We start from the raw sequence: 19,447 nt of genomic DNA, 5'->3' as shown, positions 1-19,447 counted from the left end.
GACGTATACCATGACTTTGCGGATGTGTTCAGTGAACAAGAGTGCAATCCATTACCCCCCACAGCAATAGAAATTGACCCAAAGGCCAAATTACCAAACCCAAAGCTTTATGACATGTCTAATCCTGAGAGGAAAGAATTGAGAGAATTCATTGATAAGAACTTGGCCAGGGGTTTTATTGAGCCAGCCAATTCCCCCATGGCGGCCCCGGTTCTGTTCTGACCAAAGACAGATGAGACGTTAAGACTTTGCACAGATTATCGGGGATTAAATGCCAAAATATTACAAAATATTAAAAGAAGAACTTGTTCCTATCCTGAAGAAAATAATGAACCAAGCATTGACAAATCGAATGATCCCAGACTCATGGAGGAGAGCAAATATAAAGATGATACACAAGGAAGATTCAGATCCAACAGATGTAAGAAATTACTGGCCAATTTCACTACTGAATATGGATTACAAATTGTACACAAATATTCTAGCCGTGAGACTTAAAACCTTCCTGAAAGAATGGATAAAGGAAGATCAGACTGGTTTTCTCCCTCAGATAAATATAAAAGACAATGTAAGAAAAATAATTGACATAATAGAATATTATGAAAAGAATAAAAAAAAGAATATGCATTAATAGCTTTAGACGCAGAAAATGTATGTGATAATGTAAACTGGGATTTTTAATGTTGATAATAAAAGAATTGGACATGGGTTACCAATTTACAAATGCAGTAGAGCTATTTGTGGATATCAGGAAGCCAAAATTACAGCAAATGGCCAAGAAGCAAAAGGTTTTATGATTAACAAAGGAACAAGGCAAGGTTGTCACTATTATTATTTATATTATTTCTGGAGACTGATGAATACAATAAAAACATAAAAATTTAATAGGAGCAAAGATAAGAAAAGAGGAATACAAAATAAAAGCTTTTGCTGATGACCTGATCTGTATTGTGGAGGATCCGTTAAACAATATTAAAAACTTCATAGAAAGGATAGAAGAATATGGGAAGTTAGCGGGACTTAGAATAAACAAAAAGAAAACGATGATCCTGACGAAGAATATATCTAAGAAAAGACAAGGAAGACTAGTGGAGCTGACAGGACTACAAATCACAAATAAAATTAAATACCTGGGGGTAAATATCACTACAAAAATGCACAATTATTAAAAAAACAACTAGGAATCAAAATGGAAAGAAATAAAAAAGAATTTAGACAATTGGAAATACTTAAATCTTCCCTTTTTAGGCAGCAAATTATTATTCTTATTCCAAACAATTCCAATCTTAAGAAAAGAACAGATTTTTGAAAATCGGAATAAAGACTTTGCCAAATTATTTATTTGGCAAGGAAAGACACCAAGAATAAAGTTCAAAAATTTAACAGATGAAAAGAAGAGAGGGGGCCTCAGTTTACCAGAACTGAAGTGATTTCATGATGCTAATGGATGACTTTGAAAAAAAAACGAAAATACTAACACTAGAGGGATTTGACCTTGGAGGCATACATACTTATGGTATGATAGGAAAAAAATCGAGAAGAACTTCAACAACCACTTTATAAGGTCATCAATTATCAAAGTCTGGGAGAAATATAAAAATAGGCTATGTCCAAAAACCCCAATGTCGATTTCTCCACTTGAGGCAATTCAAAGAAGATAACTGGCTTAGGAAAAATGGCCAACATATAGGGAAATACTGAAAAAACTATTACAGTAAGTTGTAGCAGGACCAACTGTATGTGTGTTGAAGAAAAACCTTATGATGGTAATTACTAGGTGCAGCTGGTAATGTAGGTCAACCAGCAATCTTGGGTATAACTATGGGTTTTTAGAATACAGTTCTGGAGAGTTTTTTCTCTGAGGAGATCTATGCTCAAAGGCTCTGCTCTGAGGAGCAGGTAGGAGAGAAGCTGTTATGCTGCTCTAGAGGAGGCTATGGTGGAATAGCTGTTTGCTCAAGGTTTATGTTTCATTTTCTCATTTGACTTAAGATGAAGATATCTTATTTTGTGTTACTTACAAAGACTATGTAAGGTTTTTGCACTGCTTGTTTTGTATACAACATTGTGAGTTTGTATTTCATCTCTGCTATCAAGAGTAAAGATTCTTCTGTTCATTTCTACTCTTGTCTGTGTGTCTTGTGCATGGGACGTGGCTAAGATTCGCTTGCTACACAACAAAAACAAACTGGAGATTACTTACTAAAATCACAAGAGGAGATCAAAGAGGTGAATAAGAACGTCTCTAGGTTTCAGTACAGACAATTAAAAGAATATTTAAGAAAGACAAAAAATTGGGTTTTATGCAAAAAGAATCTGTCTGGGATAGAATGGTCTAAACAGAAAAGAAAGAAATCACAAAGATATACAAGATATTACTACAGTGGTCAACAGAAACGGAAACAGTGAAAGAGTGTATGATAAAATGGGTGCCGAATATTGGACATTCGATCCAGATGGGAGGACTGGGAAAGATGCCGGAACAAAACACTAAAATATACTTACTTGTTTGATCTAAAAGATAATTGGTATAAGATAATATACCAGTGGTATATTACACCACAGAAATTAGCAAAATGTTATAAAAACGTACAAGAAAAGTGCTAGAAATGTGAATCACATGTAGTACATTCTACCACATGTGGTGGACCTAGAAGTTGGCAAAAAAAAATGGAAAAAATCCATCAAAAATGGAGACAGTATTCAACATTGAGATCCAAGAGAAACCAGAATATTTTTATTGGGTATGATAAATTTTGAAACAGACAGAAATAAAGATGTTCTATTCAACTTCCTGGTAACGACTACCAGAATAACATATGTGAGAAGTTGGACAACCAAAAAAATCCCATCAACAGAGGAATGGATATTGAAAGTCTTAGATATAATGAACATGGACAATTTAACTCAACAACTCAAAAATTACCAGGGAATCCCAAAAAAAAAATAACAGACTGGACACTAGTAAAAGAATATATGAAACAAGAAAAAAATGAAACTTATAATTAAATAAAATGGAAGACACATGAGAAGTGGACTCACATGCGAAGAAGAAATAAAAAGGAGGTGCTTAGAAAGAATGGAAATGGAAAAAAAACGATCAAAACCCCAAAGAAAGAGAATAGAAGTAAACAAAAACCCCTTTACCCCCCCCCCCCCATATAATCCTTCCCATATACCCCATCAATTCACACACACCCTTTATCCCTTTCCTATTTACCACTAACTATCCTGTTTTTAACTTTATTTTTGTGAGAAAAAACCAATACAATTTATCTTTAAAAATACACAACCCATATTGGCCCATGGTCAAGTGGACAAACCTTTTGTTGTCCACTGTGATATCTCTGAGACAGTTTACGAGGCTGTTCTGTTACAGGCAGATGATGAAGGAAAGCTCTGCTTACCTCTCTAAAAGGTTCTCAGACACAGAAAATAGATGGCACATTTGGGAAAAGAATCCTTTGCAGTCAGAGGAATTTGTTACATTGGAGACTCTTCCTAGAAGGGGCATTGGTTCCCTTTGAGGTCTGGACTGATCATAAGAATCTACAGACCCCTCAGGGGTTGAATACCAAAACAGCTTAGGTGGGCCCATTTTTTTAGCCAATTTAAATTGACCTTATACTTGTTTCCTGGGAACTAAAATTGTCTAGTGGATGCCCTGGCGTGGATGCTAGTGGCTGATTATTCCTCCCCAGGAGAGGTAGGGACTTTTCCCCGTAAACAACAGTTGGGCCTGGCTGTTCAGACCCGATCCCAAATACAGGAGGGAGAAAGTACAACAGCTTTGCTGACCACCAAGAACATGGACTTTGCCAATGAGCTAAGGGAGGCTGTGATCAGTGACGGAATTACGGAAGGACCTAAAAGACTATCTACAAGAATGCACCTATCTGTGCTAAAGAGAAGGGGGAAGCCCACAGGATTGCTACAGTCGGTAGCTAATCCAACTCAACCATGGACTCAAATTGCAATGGACTTTGTGGCTGACTTGCCTGAAAGTTATGGATACAATACTATTTGGACTATCATTGATTTGTTTTCTAAATAAGGCGCATCCTAAAGAGGCGCATTTTGTGCCTCTGAAAAGGATTCCTTCTGCGCCAGAGTTATCTAAGTTATTTATACATCATGTCTTCCAGCTTCCTGGGTGCCTGGAACGCATCATATCTGATAGAGGCCCTCCATTTCTATCCAAATTTTGGAAGAGCTTCCTGAGACTAATGGACACGGAAAGAGTTCTTAGTACAGCATTTCACCCAGAGATGGATGGTGCTGCTGAGAGAGTACGCATGGTACGAAAAAAAAGCTTGAATTTTTTTTTACAAACCATTACAAAAGGGCAGGATTAATAAAAAATTGGGAAAGATACAAGGAGAGACTTTATAGGAGTACACTGCTTTGGGTATCACCACTAGACGCCTTCCAAAGGAGGAAATTAGGATGGCAAACATGGCCGACTTACAGAGATATGTTAAAGAAAGAAAGAGGAAATACAGAACTCAAAGAGGAAAAAGAAATTAAACAAAAATTTAGCAATTTCTCATGGCTCCACTACATACAAATCAAAGAATTTTACAAAAAAGACAAAGAGAAAGGCTTCTCAGAAAAAGAATCTTTTTGGGACAATATAATGAAATCTGAAAACAAAATAATTACCAAGTATACAAAAGATTATTAGAATGAACTACAGAAACAGAGCAAATCAAAGAGGGCCGGGGCATGGTACCGAGACAGCCTTGGTCGCCTTAGTTGATGATCTACGCCGGGAACTGGACAGGGGGAGTGTGTCCCTGATGGTTCTGCTGGACCTCTCACCGGCCTTCGATACCGTCGATCACGATATCCGTCTGGGGCGCCTTGCCGGGATGGGTCTTGGAGGTACTGTTCTGCAGTGGCTCCGCTCATTCCTGGAGGGTCGGTCCCAGATGGTGTCACTGGGGGACACCTGCTCGGCCCCACAACCATTGTCTTGTAGGGTCCCACAGGGTTCAATACTGTCCACCATGTTATTTAACATCTACATGAAGCCGCTGGGAGAGATCATCTGGAGTTTCGGGGTGCGGTGTCATCTGTATGCAGATGATGTCCAGCTCTGTCACTCCTTCCCACCTGTCACTAAGGAGGCTGTTCAGGTCCTGAACCATTGCTTGGCCGCTGTGTCGGATTGGATGAGGGCCAACAAATTGAAATTGAATCCAGACAAGACAGAGGTCTTCCTGGTCAGTCACAGGAACGAACAGGGTATAGGTTACAGCCTGTGTTGGACGGGGTCGCACTCCCCCTGAAGACACAGGTTCATAGTCTGGGGGTTCTCCTGGACTCATCGCTGAGCCTGGAGCCCCAGGTTTCGGCAGTGGCCAGGGGAGCTTTTGCACCACCAAGACTTGTGTGCCAGCTGTGCCCGTACCTTGGGAGGTCTGACTTGGCCATGGTGGTCCATGCTCTGGTTACATCCCGCTTGGATTACTGCAACGCGCTCTATGTGGGGCTGCCTTTGAAAACGGCCCGGAAGCTACAACTAGTACAACGGACGGCAGCCAGATTAATAACTGGGGCGGCTTACAGGGAGCGTACTACTCCCTTGTTAAGCCAACTCCACTGGTTGCCGATAGGCTACCGGGCCCAATTTAAAGTGCTGGTCTTGGCCTACAAAGCCCTAAACGGTTCTGGTCCAACTTACCTGTCCAAACGTATCTCCTCCTATGAACCTATGAGAACTTTAAGATCATCTAGGGAGGCCCTGCTCTCGATCCCGCCTGTCTCTCAAACGCGGCTGGCGAGGACGAGAGACAGGGCCTTCTCGGTGGTGGCTCCTCGGCTGAGGAACTCCCTCCCCAGCAACATCCGGCAGGCTCCATCCCTTCTGGGGTTCAGAAAGAAACTGAAGACCTGGCTATGCGAGCAAGCGTTTAAAGAATAAATTTTAGTCGCTTCAACGCGGTCTGGATTAAGGTTTTTGTACAAGGTCTCGCGGATGAATGGAATAAGCATTTTGCACTGTTTTAATTTTGTCTATTGTATATTATGATACTATTTAAACGTTTTAACTGTTTTAATGTTATTTTATTGTATATTGGTGTATTGGCATTAATTGCCATCTTTGTAAGCCGCCCTGAGTCCCCTCGGGTGAGAAAGGTGGGGTAGAAATGATAGAAATAAATAAATAAATAGTGTATGATCAAATGGGCAGCAAATATTGGACATCCAATAAAATTAGAAAAATGGGAAATGATTTTGAATCAGAGAATTAAATATACATATGCCTTTGACTTCAGAGAGAATTGGTTTAAAATGATATATAGATGGTACATTATGCCACAAAAAAATTCAAAATTTTACAAAACTGCCTCCAACAAATGTTGGAAATGTGAACAACAAATAGGTACTTTTTTCACATATGATGGACATGTCCAAAAGCCATAAAATACAAACAATATTAAAGACAAACATTCAAAAGGAGCCAGAATACTTTTTGCTAGGAATGCTAGATCTAGGTAAAGATAAAGAGATTCTCCCCGAACGACTGCTGACCCGCCTCAGCCCTGTCCAAGGAGGACTGGCTCCCTACCGGAAGCGGCGCTCCTTCCCCCCGTGTGTGTGGGTTCGCGATTAAGTGCAGTTGCTGGCATAGTGTAGTCTGACTGTGTTATGTGCACTTATTGGATGACTCTGCTCTATTTTAGTTTGGGGTAGATTGCGCAGTTCATTTATTTTGTATTGAAAGCATTGCATACATTAGTATAAAACTGATAAAAATAGAAGGAGCACAAGCAGCTAAATATCTTTTGACCAAAATCGGGCAACAGCGACCTCATTGTCTGTAGCCTAAAACAATTCTTCTGTACATGAGGCAGGACATTGCGGACAAGCATACAAATGCGGAGTTAGACTCATAGGATAATAAAGTTGGAAGAGACCTCGTGGACCATCCATCCAACCCCTTTCCGCCAAGAAACAGGAACATCGCATTCAAGGCAAGCTGGAAAGCGTCCAAAGGAGGGCAACTAAAATGATCAAAGGTCTGGAGAACAAGCCCTATGAAGAGCGGCTTAAAGAGCTGGGCATGTTTAGCCTGCAGAAGAGAAGACTGAGAGGAGACATGATAGCCATGTACAAATATGTGAGGGGAAGTCATAGGGAGGAGGGAGCAACTTGTTTTCTGCTGCCCTGCAGACTAGGACACGGAACAATGGCTTCAAACTACAGGAAAGGAGATTCCACCTGAACATCAGAAAGAACTTCCTCACTGTGAGAACTGTTCGACAATGGAACTCTCTGCCCCAGGCTGTGGTGGAGGCTCCTTCTTTGGAGGCTTTTAAGCAGAGGCTGGATGGCCGTCTGTCGGGGGTGCTTTAAATGCGATTTCCTGCTTCTTGGCAGGGGGTTGGACTGGATGGCCCATGAGGTCTCTTCCAACTCTACTATTCTGAAAGCACCCCCAACAGATGGCCATCCAGCCTCTGCTTATAAGCCTCCAAAGAAGGAGCCTCCACCACACTCTCTCCAGGACAGAGAGTTCCACTGCTGAACAGCTCTCAGTGAGAAAGGTCTTCCTTATGTTCAGGTGGAATCTCCTTTCCTGTCGTTTGAAGCCACTCTTCCGCATCTTGGTCTCTAGGGCAGCAGAAAACAAGCTTTCTCCCTCCTCCCTATGACTTCTCCGCACATTTTGATACATGGCCCCCATCAGGTCTCCTCTCAACCTTCTTTTCTGCAGGCTAAACATGCCCAGCTCTTTAAGCCGCTCCTCATAGGGCTTGTTCTCCAGACCCTTAATCGTTTAAATTGCCCTCCTCTGGACACTTTCCAGCTTCAAGTCAACATCTCTGTTCAGTTGCAGTGCCCAAAATTGGACACAGTCTGATTCCAGGTGCGGTCTGACCAAGGCAGAATAGAGGGGGAGCATGACTTCCCTGCATCTAGACATTATACTACTATTTATGCAGGTCAAAATCCCATTAGCTTTTTTTGCTGCCACATCACATTTTTGGCTCATGTTCACCTTCCTGTTTACGGGGAGTCCAAGATCTTTTTGACACGTCCTGCTGTCAAGGCAGGCATCCCCCGTTTTGTATCTTTGCATTTCATTTTTCTACCTAAGTGGAGTATCTTGCATTTGACCCTGTTGAACTTCATTTTGTTAGTTTTGGCCCATCTCTCTAATCTGTTAAGATCGTTTTGAATTCCTGTAAAAGAAACAATGGAATTTTGGAAATAAATATTGTAATTGGCTGGTCTGGGGTGAAGGGATAGCACTGGTGAAGGGTAACAAAAGGTAAATAATATGAGTATGTAATATAGTTAGAGAGTGAAAATACTATAGGAGCTATGATATACATAACTCTGTACTGCAAATTTGTTAAAGAATGTATAAGAAGTTTTAAGTACCGAATATGTAAAATTCACAATTTTTCAAAAATTTAAATTTAAAAAACCTGAAAGAAAGGGGGGGGGGGGAGATCGTTTTGAATTCTGCTCCTGTCTTCTGGAGTATTGGCTATCTCTCCCAGTTTGGTGTCATCTGCAAACTTGATTATCATGCCCTCTAACCCTTCATCCTTGACTTGAGTCTCCTGGGAGCAGGCTGCAGTGGGTGGCTTTCACAGTGTTTAACCTTATTTCTCTCACAGTTAGCAGCAACTTCCTGTCATACATTGGGGAGGGGGGCAATGCCAGCTAGCTTGTAGAGTTTATGACAGGTGTAGATTTGAAGCATCCTGTGATTGTTCTGCATGTTTCGATCAGTGCTGTGTTCATCTGCTTAGCATGGGCAGACTAGTGCCAAACAGGGCAGGCATTCTCAGCAGTTGAGTAAGACAAAGCCAGGGCTGATATTCTTATTAATTTTGGGTCTGCACCCCATGCACTGACAGTAAATTTGCGCAGGATGTTATTGCGTGCAGCTACTTTGTGCTTGGTGTTCATGCAGTGTTTCCTATATGATTGTGTTCGATCTAAGGTTAGACCAAGATATTTAGGGTGGAAACAATGTTCGAGCTCTTGGCCTTCTCAGGTAACTTTCAATTTCCTGTTGGCTTCATGGTTCCATGGATGGAGGGCACACACTTGTGTCTTGGCAGGGTCAGGCTTTAAGTGGTTATCTTTGTAATAGCTGGAGAGATCTTTCAAGGAATTAGTAAGTTGGATTTCGACTGTTGATTATGCAGTGAAATTGCCGCAAGTAGAAATAACACCAATAACAACAATTCAAGCAGCAGTTTCATTTGATTATGTTCTTTAGGGATGGAAACTTCTGTAATTGCTGTATGTGACTATAGGTTCCATCATAAAACACATGCAGGAAAAAATCTGAATTTTGGGAAGCAGCTGCCGTTGCAGTTTTAAAAGAGTGATTCTCATGCTATCCTATCTTTCAGTTCTCACAGGTACACTGTTCTCTTAATAACAAAGAGATAAGGTGGTACCAGTAAGGCGCATCTCAGCGGGAGCCAGGGTCATCTCAAAAGGAGATATGAAAAGTCCAGTTTATTCCAGTTTTGGCTGTTTTGTACATGTTCCCTCAGTTTCCTGCTTAGTAATAGGGAGCCAATCAAAATGTATTAGGTAAGCATAAGCCAATTAAGATGAACAATGTACAGGAACAAGCAAAATGTGCCTTTTGGACTTCTGTAAAGGAATAAAAGCCCACAGCCCCCATTTTAGGGCGTGGCAGTCTTTCTTTTATACATTGATGCACCTGCCGCCGGCAAAATAAAGTTTTCTTCAGAGAGAGACAACTTGTGAGTCTGTCCTTCCTCTTTGTCCTCCTGGATCAGAAGTGGAACAGGAAGAGTGCCTGCCGCTTCAGTTTGAGTGCCACTTTAGTTGAGGGATCTTCTTCTGTGTACCATCTAGAGATGGTATACTTCCTTTGAAATCTCGCTCTAGGACTAAGGCTTTTGTTCTCAATTATTTGGTCTTTGCTTCTTGAGCAAATGTTGCTAAAACAGCCTCTGTCTTTTTTTGATGGGTCAGATTTTCTGCATCCAGTCCTGCTTTCTTGGCAACGGCTGTGGCCTCCACCTCCGCTTTCTTGGCGACGGCTGTGGCTTTCAGCTCTGCTTTTTTTTTGGTGGTGGCTGAGGCATCGAGTTCTCCTTTTTCTGCAATAATTTGTTGTCTTTTCTTAAGGAATTCTATTTTTTTGGCTGCAGCAGCTGCTTCGGCCTTAGCTTTTCCAACCAGACTGAGAGACTGTCTAGAGCAGTGGTTCTCAACTTGTGGGTCCCCAGATGTTTTGTCCTAACAGCAAAACATCTAACAGCAGGTAAATCGGCTGGGATTTTTGGGAGTTGTAGGCCAAAACACCTGGGGACCCACAGGTTAAGAACCACTGGGCTAGAGGAACCACTATGAACAGAAGTCACTCAATTCTATGGGAAGTGTAAGATGATTTCAATTTGCCTGCCGATGTACACACAGACATGTCTGTCTTGGCATCCGTGTCTTTATTAATCATATGTAGTGCTTGTTCTCTGCCCATGCTTCCCCTACAGGAGGAAAGGTCTACTTCTGCTTGCCTTCTAGGGGTCTACTAGATGGGTCGCTCAAGAGGTTTTCAAGCTCCATCTCTTTTCTCTGCCTTTCCTCCAACATCTCTTCCTTATTACTTAAGGCTTCAGATGTGTTCATATGTTCAGGCAGGGAGATTATATTATCTGAATAGTTTATCAATTTAAAGTATTGCTGTTGTAACTCCTCTTTGCATTCCAATATCTCTTCCTGCTGTCGGAAGCAATAGCTCAGTGGTCCTCAATTTGTGGTTCCCCATATGTTTTGGCCTACAACATACAGAAATCCCAGACAGTTTACCAGCTGTTAGGATCCCTGGGAGTTGAAGGCCAAAACATCTGGGGACCCACAGGTTGAGAACCACTGTGATAGCTCGTGCGGTTCAGGTCTGAAATCCTTTGCCATGCTTTTTGGTACTCAGGCCTTAGTGAATCCTACTGATCTTACCAGAAAGCCATCATTTCCAATGTAGGCTTAATTATTGTACTACCCTTGTATGATGAGGAAGTAGACATTTTTAAGTCTCCTGTCACTTTTTTTTATATTTGGCTGAACTACTTGAGGCAGAAAGGACTGAATATTCATTTGAGATAATAGGCACCTATTCTCCTATTACTGCCAGCTACTATCTAAAGCGATCACAGTCTTTAAGAGGTTTTTAGCAGTATGCAAAAGGAATTTATTGTTACTTATCTGCTGCTAGGCATTTGGAATTTCACTCTGATTATGCATCAAATAGGTTCGAATAGTTTTAAGTGTGAATCTTTTAATGCTGTTTATATTTTACTGTTTTAATATTTGTATATTTATTTTGAATGGTGTGCTAACTCCATTCCAATTTTCTCTTTTTTCCTATCTGTCTTTATAGACCACACACACCCTATTCTAACAAAAATAGTATACATCCTAAGACAGGATCTGTGAATATTCCACCTGAAAGCACCTCATCCTTCCTCAGTAATGTTTCAAATTAATACTGACCACCATTAAATAATCAGGTTGTTTGAAGAGCAAGTAAATTGAGTCATGCCGAGAATGATGAAAAGTAATAGAAAACAGTGGACAGGTACCAATAATTCACAAAAGCTTAGTTGAACTGATCCTATATTTTAGGACAGTCTTTCCCAATATGACCATTACTAGACATGTTACATTACTAATGTCTCATGCAAAATCTTAATAGATTGTTTTCTAGTCAGTCTGGAGAAAAGATCAAGTTTGAGGAAAGCTGCTTTAAAGGACAAGAGCAATGCTAAGTGGGAATAACCTTATCTCCCTGTTTGAATGGGTTAATTAATTAATTAATTAATTGCCTAATTAATTTTCAGCCAGGACATTCCAAGCTCACAACCAACCAGATGATCTAAAGGAAATTATCATTCAGATTCTTTCCTTTAGACCTTTGTAAATAGACTCAATACAAAATCATTCAATTAATATTATAACATACAGAAAGTGACCCAGAATTCTAAACAAGCCTTTTCTTCAGGTTAAACTAGATTTTCACCTACATATTTTAAGAAACACCATATATTTTTGGACATTTAATACATACACACATATATCTTTAATAGATTTATTATTATTGATATGTTATAGATAGGACAAGAAACATTCGCAGTAACCAGTATGCATGAATAGATAGAAAACCATTTATCAGTGATTCTTTCATAGTTATTTCATACAATTCAGTCCCACATACATATAATTACATGAAACACGGGGCTGTTAGTAATTAATTAAACCCATTCCCACACTTCGAATCAAACATCTTAATTAAATGTATTTTTAACCCTGAATATACAAGACAGGAAATATTTGCAGTAACCAATGTTCATGAACGGGTAAAAGAAAACCTGAAATATCCCTCCTTTTGCTTTCAAAATATTATCACTTATGCTTAATGCAATATTGGTCAGATTATTATTTTCCCCAAAAGCCATGGCTTTTTAACTGAGTGTTTCTGTAACACAGATCCATGCCCCCTCTGATATAAAACAAAGGAACTTCCCTTTACCCCATTTATTCCGTATGGGTTGACAATGAAAAAAGAAGGCTTGTGTTTCAACTGCAGATCTTTCCACACTCTAGTTTCTCTCTGCTGTGAGTTGCTTGAAGACAAACAAGGTATGTTTTCTGATTGAAACTCTTTTCACACTGAGCATTAAATGGCTTCTCTCCTGTGTGAGTTTTCTGATGACTAATAAGGTTTCTCTCTTTGCTGAAGCTCTTTTCACACTGCAAACATTTAAAAGGCTTCTCTCCTGTGCAAGTTTCCAGATGACTAATAAAGTTGCTCTTGTGACTGTAGGCCTTTTCACACTGCAAGCATTGAAATGGCTTCACTCATGTGTGAGTGGCCTGATGACAAATAAGGATGTGCTTCTGACTGAAGCTCTTTTTACACTGTAAGCATTGAAACGGTTCACTCCTGTGCGAGTGGCCTGATGACAAATAAGGCTTGTCTTTTCACTAAACCTCTTTTTTCACACTGCAAACATTTAAATGGCTTTACTCCTGTGTGTTGCCTGATGACAAATAAGTACATACTTGTGATTGAAGCCCTTTTCACATTGCAAGCGTTTAAATGGCTTCACTCCTATGTGAGTTGACCGATGCTTAATTAAGCTATTGCTTGTGACAGAAGCTCTTTTCACACTGCAAGCATTTAAATGGCTTCACTACTTTGTGATTTTCCTGGTGACATATAAATTGGTGCTTTTGACTGAAGGTTTTTCACACTGCAAGCTTTTAAAATGGCGTCACTTCTTTGTGATTTGCCTGATGACTAATAAGGCTTCCCTTTAGACTGAAGTTCTTTTCACATTACTAGCATTTAAAAGGCTTCACTCCTATGTGAGTTGACTGATGCTTAGTAAGCTGTTGCTTGTGACAGAAGCTCTTTTCACATTGCAAGCATTTAAATGGCTTCTCTCCTGTGTGAGTTTTCTGATGACTAATAAGGTTGTTCTTTTGACTGAAGCTCTTTTCACACCGCAAGCATTTAAATGGCTTCACTCCCGTGTGAGTGGCCTGATGACGAATAAGGATGCTCTTGCGACTGAAGCTCTTTTCACACCGCAAACATTTAAATGGTTTCACTCCTGTGTGAGTTGCCTGATGACTAATAAGGCTTTGCTTGTGACTAAAGCCCTTTTCACACTGCAAGCATTGAAATGGCTTTACTCCTGTATGAGTTACCTGATGACTAATAAGGCTTTGCTTTTGACTGAAGCTCTTTTCACACTGCAAGCATTGAAACGGCCTCACTCCTGTGTGAGTGGCCTGATGACGAATAAGGCTTCTCTTTTGACTGAAGCTCTTTTCACACTGCAAGCATTGAAATGGTTTCACTCCTTTGTGATTTTCCTGGTGACATATAAGTTGCTGCTTTTGACTGAAGCCCTTTTCACACTGCAAGCATTGAAATGGCTTCACTCCTTTGTGAATTGCCTGATGACTAATAAGGCTTCCCTTTAGACTGAAGCTCTTTTCACACTGCAAGCATTGAAAAGGCTTCACTCCTATGTGAGTTGACTGATGCTTAATAAGCTGTTGCTTGTGATAGAAGCTGTTTTCACACTGCAAGCATTTAAATGCCTTCTCTCCCGTGTGAGTTTTCTGATGAATAATAAGGTTGCTCTTTTGACTGAAGCTCTTTTCACACTGCAAGCATTGAAATGGCTTCACTCCTGTGTGAGTGGCCTGATGACGAATAAGGATGCTCTTGCGACCGAAGCTCTTTTCACACTGCAAGCATTTAAATGGTTTCACTCCTGTGTGAGTTGCCTGATGACTAATAAGGACATGCTTGTGACTGAAGCTCTTTTCACACTGCAAGCATTGAAATTGCTTTATTCCTGTATGAGTTACCTGATGACTGCTAAGGCTTTGCTTTTGACTGAAGCTTTTTTCACACTGCAAGCATCGAAACGGCTTCACTCCTGTGTGAGTGGCCTGATGACGAATAAGGCTTCTCTTTTCACTGAAGCTCTTTCCACATTGCAAGCATTGAAATAGTTTCACTCCTGTGTGAGTTGCCTGATGACTAATAAGGACATGCTTGTGACTGAAGCCCTTTCCACACTGCAAGCATTTAAATGGCTTTTCCCCTGTGTGTGTTGCCTGATGACTAATAATGTTGTCCTTGTGACTGAAGATCTTTTCACACTGCAAGCATTTAAATGGCTTCTCCCCAGTGTGAGTTGCTTGATGACTAATAAGGTTGTGCTTGTGACTGAAGCTCTGTCCACATTGCAAGCATCTACATGACCTTTCTCTTTTGTGAGTTGCCTGATGAATAAGGCGTTTCTTTTGATTGAAACTCTTTTTACACTGCAACCATTTCAATGGCCTTTCTCCTGTGTGAATTGTGTTGAAAAGCAAAGCTTATATTAAGGTTTAAAATATACAGATTACAAAATGCATTTAGTCGAAACAGCCCTTTCCAATGCTGGAAGTCTTTTGCTCTAAATATTATACCAGGACATAAGCCTCATAGTAAATCATAACTCAAACAGGGCTGGGGAAAATAGAGCTGTTTCCTTAGGCCAAGTTATTCTCAAATCCCCAGTATTTCTAGCACAAGAAAAGTATAAATCCTTGATCTGCCTGATGCCACAAAAATAGGTGAACTTAGCCTCATGGCATCAGGCAACAGAACAAACATCCAAATTCAGATTTGAAGCCAGAATAAGGTCGCCATTTTAAAAAGGATTGACTGAAGCTTCACAGATTTGATGTTTGATGTTCGCTCTGTTTTGTCACTCCTTATTTTCGCTCCCTGAAGGGTCTAGTTAACAACTTGGGCCACTCACAAAATTCTTTTGGATTTGGCTTTATTACTCAGATCTCTACAGCTCAAATAAAAAATAGCTGTCAATTTTGACTAACACCCCTCCTTTCCTTCCAATCTCACTCCACGCCTCCAACGTCCTTATTAGTTTTTCCCCACGAGAAAAGTTAGTCCATTCAGCTGCTCTCAGATCATTCCACTGACACCCCCTGCTGACTCCGAGCTCTCATGGAGAAGCTTTATAGTAACTTCCTGAACAGCAGAAATCAGTTCCTGACACTTACATTATTTTTTCCCATTTTCACACCAGAATCTTTTTTTTAAAAAGCATCCCCTACTTTTTTATATTGTTAGTTTCACAAGCCTGGATTTGAATGTATTGTCAGTTTTTGTGTATGAAAAAATCTATTTATCCATAAATCAAGGTTGTGTATGTATGGACTGCAAAGACTCCTAAATGGATTGATAGAAATGGATTAAACTTGGTACATAATCCCTTCATGGACCAAGATAAAATAATGGCTACATCTTTTTAACAAGGCCACTCCTCAATGGGGCTTTGGCCCCAAAGACAAAAATAGGTGTCTATATAGAGGGAGAAAGGGGGTGCATGCACATTGATTCACTTCTCTTCAATGCTTGGCACGTTTAGCCCTGCTCTCTCCTGGAGGCTGCACACAGCATGAACTGGACGAAGGGGTCAAACTGAGGCCATTCTACTTTGGACATAAACATGAGATCCTGCATCTCAATGGAAAAGATAATAATGTTTTACAAAGTGCAAGGCAGTAGTTCTCAATATCATCAGCGATGGTATTTTTCCGGGTTTCTTTGCTGCTGGGGGATTCCTGTTCATTCTCTTGCCCATTGCCTGTGGGATCCCTCAAGCATCTGTTTTGTCCCCTATGCAATTAACACATATACAGGAGAACTCATTCAGAGTTTTGGAGTGCGGTGCCATCTATCTGCAAATGACACCAAACTCTACTCCTCCTTTCCAACTAAACCAATGTCTCCCACCAGTAATGGGATGGAGAAGGGCAAATTGAAAATCCAGAGAAGACAGAGGTTCTATTGGTGTGTCAGAAGGCAGATAAGGGAATAGGGTTTCAGCCTGCGTCATATGGGGTTACATTAGTGTTGAAGACATGGGCCCGCAGTTTGGGGGTTACTTCCTGTTCTGGAGTAGGCACTACACCGAGGTAAACCAGTAACCTTGGAAGAATGAGTCATACTCGCCAGAAGAGTAGAGTGCGATCAAGAACAGGTTAAGAGGACACCTAGAGAGCGAGGAAGAATGCAGCCGGGGATCTCGGGGGTGACTCCCTCTTCACGGGCCAGGTCAAGCAGTTGGGAGAGGAAAAGAAGAAGAGGAACATGTTTCACGTGTGGCCGGGAGGGGTATAGAGATGTGAATTGTTGGAAGGGACTTTCCCAGGCTAGAGGAACCATGCCCCCACAACAGAAGACTCTCCCTCCTTCCAACGTCGCCAAAATAAAGAATCAACAGCGACAGAGACAGCTCTGGACCCCGGTCGAATGTCAGTTGGAAGAGGGCGGCTAGACATGGAAGACGATGCAGAATGGCCGCATGGAAACAATACGCTCTGCTTTAGATGCTCAACAGCAGATCACAGTATCACTCTCATAATACAGTGGAAGTAGAGGACAACATAATCTGGGATGCAAGTAAAGCCGTCATGAGAGGTAACTTTATCCAATAAAACACTACAAAAAATAAATTAAGAAACAAAAATTAAAAGAAACACAACAAGCAACAGAATTGGCCAAAAATAATCTAAAGAAAAATCCTAGAATCCCAAAATTCGGACAGGAATTAGAGTATCTTAATAAACAACGGCAACATCTTGAAACTGAACAAAGGACTAAAGAGTTGAACTTTGTCAAACAATATCATTTCCAAAATGCAAATAAACCTGGTGAATGGTTAACATGAAAATTAAGGAGGAAAAAACAGGCGCAATGGATAACACAGATAAAGGATGAACAAAAAGTATATACAACAGAAAGAGTAATTATGGATCAATTTAGTATATTTTGGAGACTTGTATAAAAGTGACCACATAAAAAGAGAAGAAATAATGCAATATTTAGGATGACAAAAGATACAAAAAGTAACCAATAACCAGAGAGAGATGTTAAACATGGATATATCACAGAAGGATTGGCAATGCCATTAGGAAATTGGATTCTAACAAAGCTATGGGTCCAGACAGTCTGACACTGATATATTATAAAAAATTAAAAGAGGAACTACTACCCCAACTACAAAGAGTATGAACAATGCCCTACATCAAAAGCAGATACCCAAACCCTGGAAAGAAACAAATATAATAATGCTGCTTAAGGACAATTCGGACCCCAGTAACATTAAAAACTATAGACCCATATCATTATTAAATACCGATTACAAAATTTTCTCACTAATTATTGGGGAAAGACTAAAATTATATTTAACAAATTGGATAAAAGAAGACCAGACGGGGTTCTTACCAAAAAGGAATATTAAAAACAATGTCCGAAGTCTAATCAAAATAATTGAATATTACGAAAAACATAATCAGAAAGAATTAGCTATAATGACGGTCGATGCGGAGAAGGTGTTCGACTACATAAATTGGGACCTCTTCAAAATGCCAATGAAAGAGATGGACATAGGGCATAATTTCATGAATGCAATGCAAGCAATAGATGAGGATCAGGTGGCCTGTGTCTGGATAAATGGTCAAGCATCTAACAAAATTAGGGTGGAAAAGGGGACAAGGCAAGGATGCCATTTAACCCTGTTAATATTTATAATGTCCCTGGAACTACTCCCTAATAGTTTGAGAGAAGACAATAATTTAAAAGGTCTGAAAATAGGTAAAGAGGCATACAAACTCCGAGCCTTCGCGGATGATTTGGTGTGCATTATAGAGGATCTTCTGAATAATATAAATAATTGGCAACAGAAAATAGAAGAATTCAGCAAAATATCAGGATTCAGAATAAATAAGGAAAAATCTATGGTATTGACTAAAAACATAACAAATGGAAGACAATCCCAAATAACTGAAATTACAGGTCTGAAAACATCAAACAAAATAAAATACCTAGGAATACACCTGACAGATAAAAATTCCCAATTACTCCAAAATAATTATATTAACAAATGGAAAGAAATCAAAACTAATCTCAAGGATTGGTCATCATTTAAACTTTCTTTATTGGGCAGAATATCGGTCATAAAAACCAATGTATTACCAAAAATGATGTACCTCTTCCAGAACCTACCAATAATCAGAAGCCAGAAATTATTTAAAGAATGGAATAAGGACATATCTAAATTTACTTGGAATAACAAGAAACTAAGAATAAATTTTACGAATTTGACGGATGACAGAAACAAAGGGGAAGTAGGCCTACCAAACCTTGCCCTCTATTTTGATGCCTGTGGTCTAGACTGGGTAAGGGATTGAATTAATCTAAGTAACAAGAAAATACTGACCCTGGAGGGACATGATTTGAGAGCCGGATGGCATGCGTACCTGTAGTACAATAAAGCATCTGTCGGGGGGAAAAAAGGTAATCACTTTATCCGTTCAGCCCTGTTAAAGATTTGGAATAAATATAAACAGAAATTTCATAGGAAAACCCCCTCTGGGTCTCCCCTATGGAGGCACGTCAAAGAAGAGAACTAGGTTGGAATATATGGCCTAGGTATAGAGATATGCTGAAAAAAGAAGGAAGGGAAATAAAACTAAAAACATAAGAAGAATTAAAATTAAAATACGAAAACCTGTCCTGGCTACAGTACTACCAACTAAAAGAGAGTTACAATAAGGACAGTACCCAGGGATTTGAAGACAAGGTAACATTATGGGATGAAATGCTAACCAAGGTAAAAAAGAAAATTGCAAGGACATATAGAATTTTATTAGAATGGAACACTGAAAAGGAACAAATAAAAGCGTGCATGATAAAATGTGTGCGGGATATAGGAAGAACTATTTTACTGGATGAATGGGAACTAATTTGGAAAAAGAAACTAAATTATACCTATGCTTATGAAATGAAAGAAATTTGGTTAAAAATGTTTTAGCAATGGCACTTGACTCTAAAAAAGATAACGAA

At 39.9% G+C, this 19,447-nt stretch overlaps 1 protein-coding gene and 1 long non-coding RNA gene across 5 annotated transcripts in view; one reads left to right on the top strand and one right to left on the bottom strand.

Moving 5' to 3' along the window:
* Positions 1–19,447, bottom strand: part of LOC103280128 (zinc finger protein 260) — a 59,566-nt gene that overhangs the window by 27,441 nt on the left and 12,678 nt on the right. Inside the window, exon 7 of one of the 4 annotated variants that reach the window (XM_062973250.1) lies at positions 12,081–14,879. The exons of the other annotated variants lie outside the window; for them this stretch is intronic. Coding sequence (XP_062829320.1) covers positions 13,348–14,879 — 1,532 coding nt within the window. The 3' untranslated portion in view covers positions 12,081–13,347. Of the gene's footprint in view, positions 1–12,080; positions 14,880–19,447 lie in introns of those variants that run through there. 4 annotated transcript variants of the gene reach the window in all.
* LOC134296996 (uncharacterized) overlaps positions 1–19,447 on the top strand; it is a 40,039-nt gene that overhangs the window by 13,497 nt on the left and 7,095 nt on the right. The window lies entirely within an intron of this gene.

This window comes from Anolis carolinensis, chromosome 2 (assembly GCF_035594765.1).
Source record: "Anolis carolinensis isolate JA03-04 chromosome 2, rAnoCar3.1.pri, whole genome shotgun sequence".
Taxonomy (NCBI): domain Eukaryota; kingdom Metazoa; phylum Chordata; class Lepidosauria; order Squamata; family Dactyloidae; genus Anolis; species Anolis carolinensis.
The sequence above is the reverse complement of the archived record's forward strand: the minus strand, read 5'-3'. Positions and strand labels throughout refer to the sequence as shown.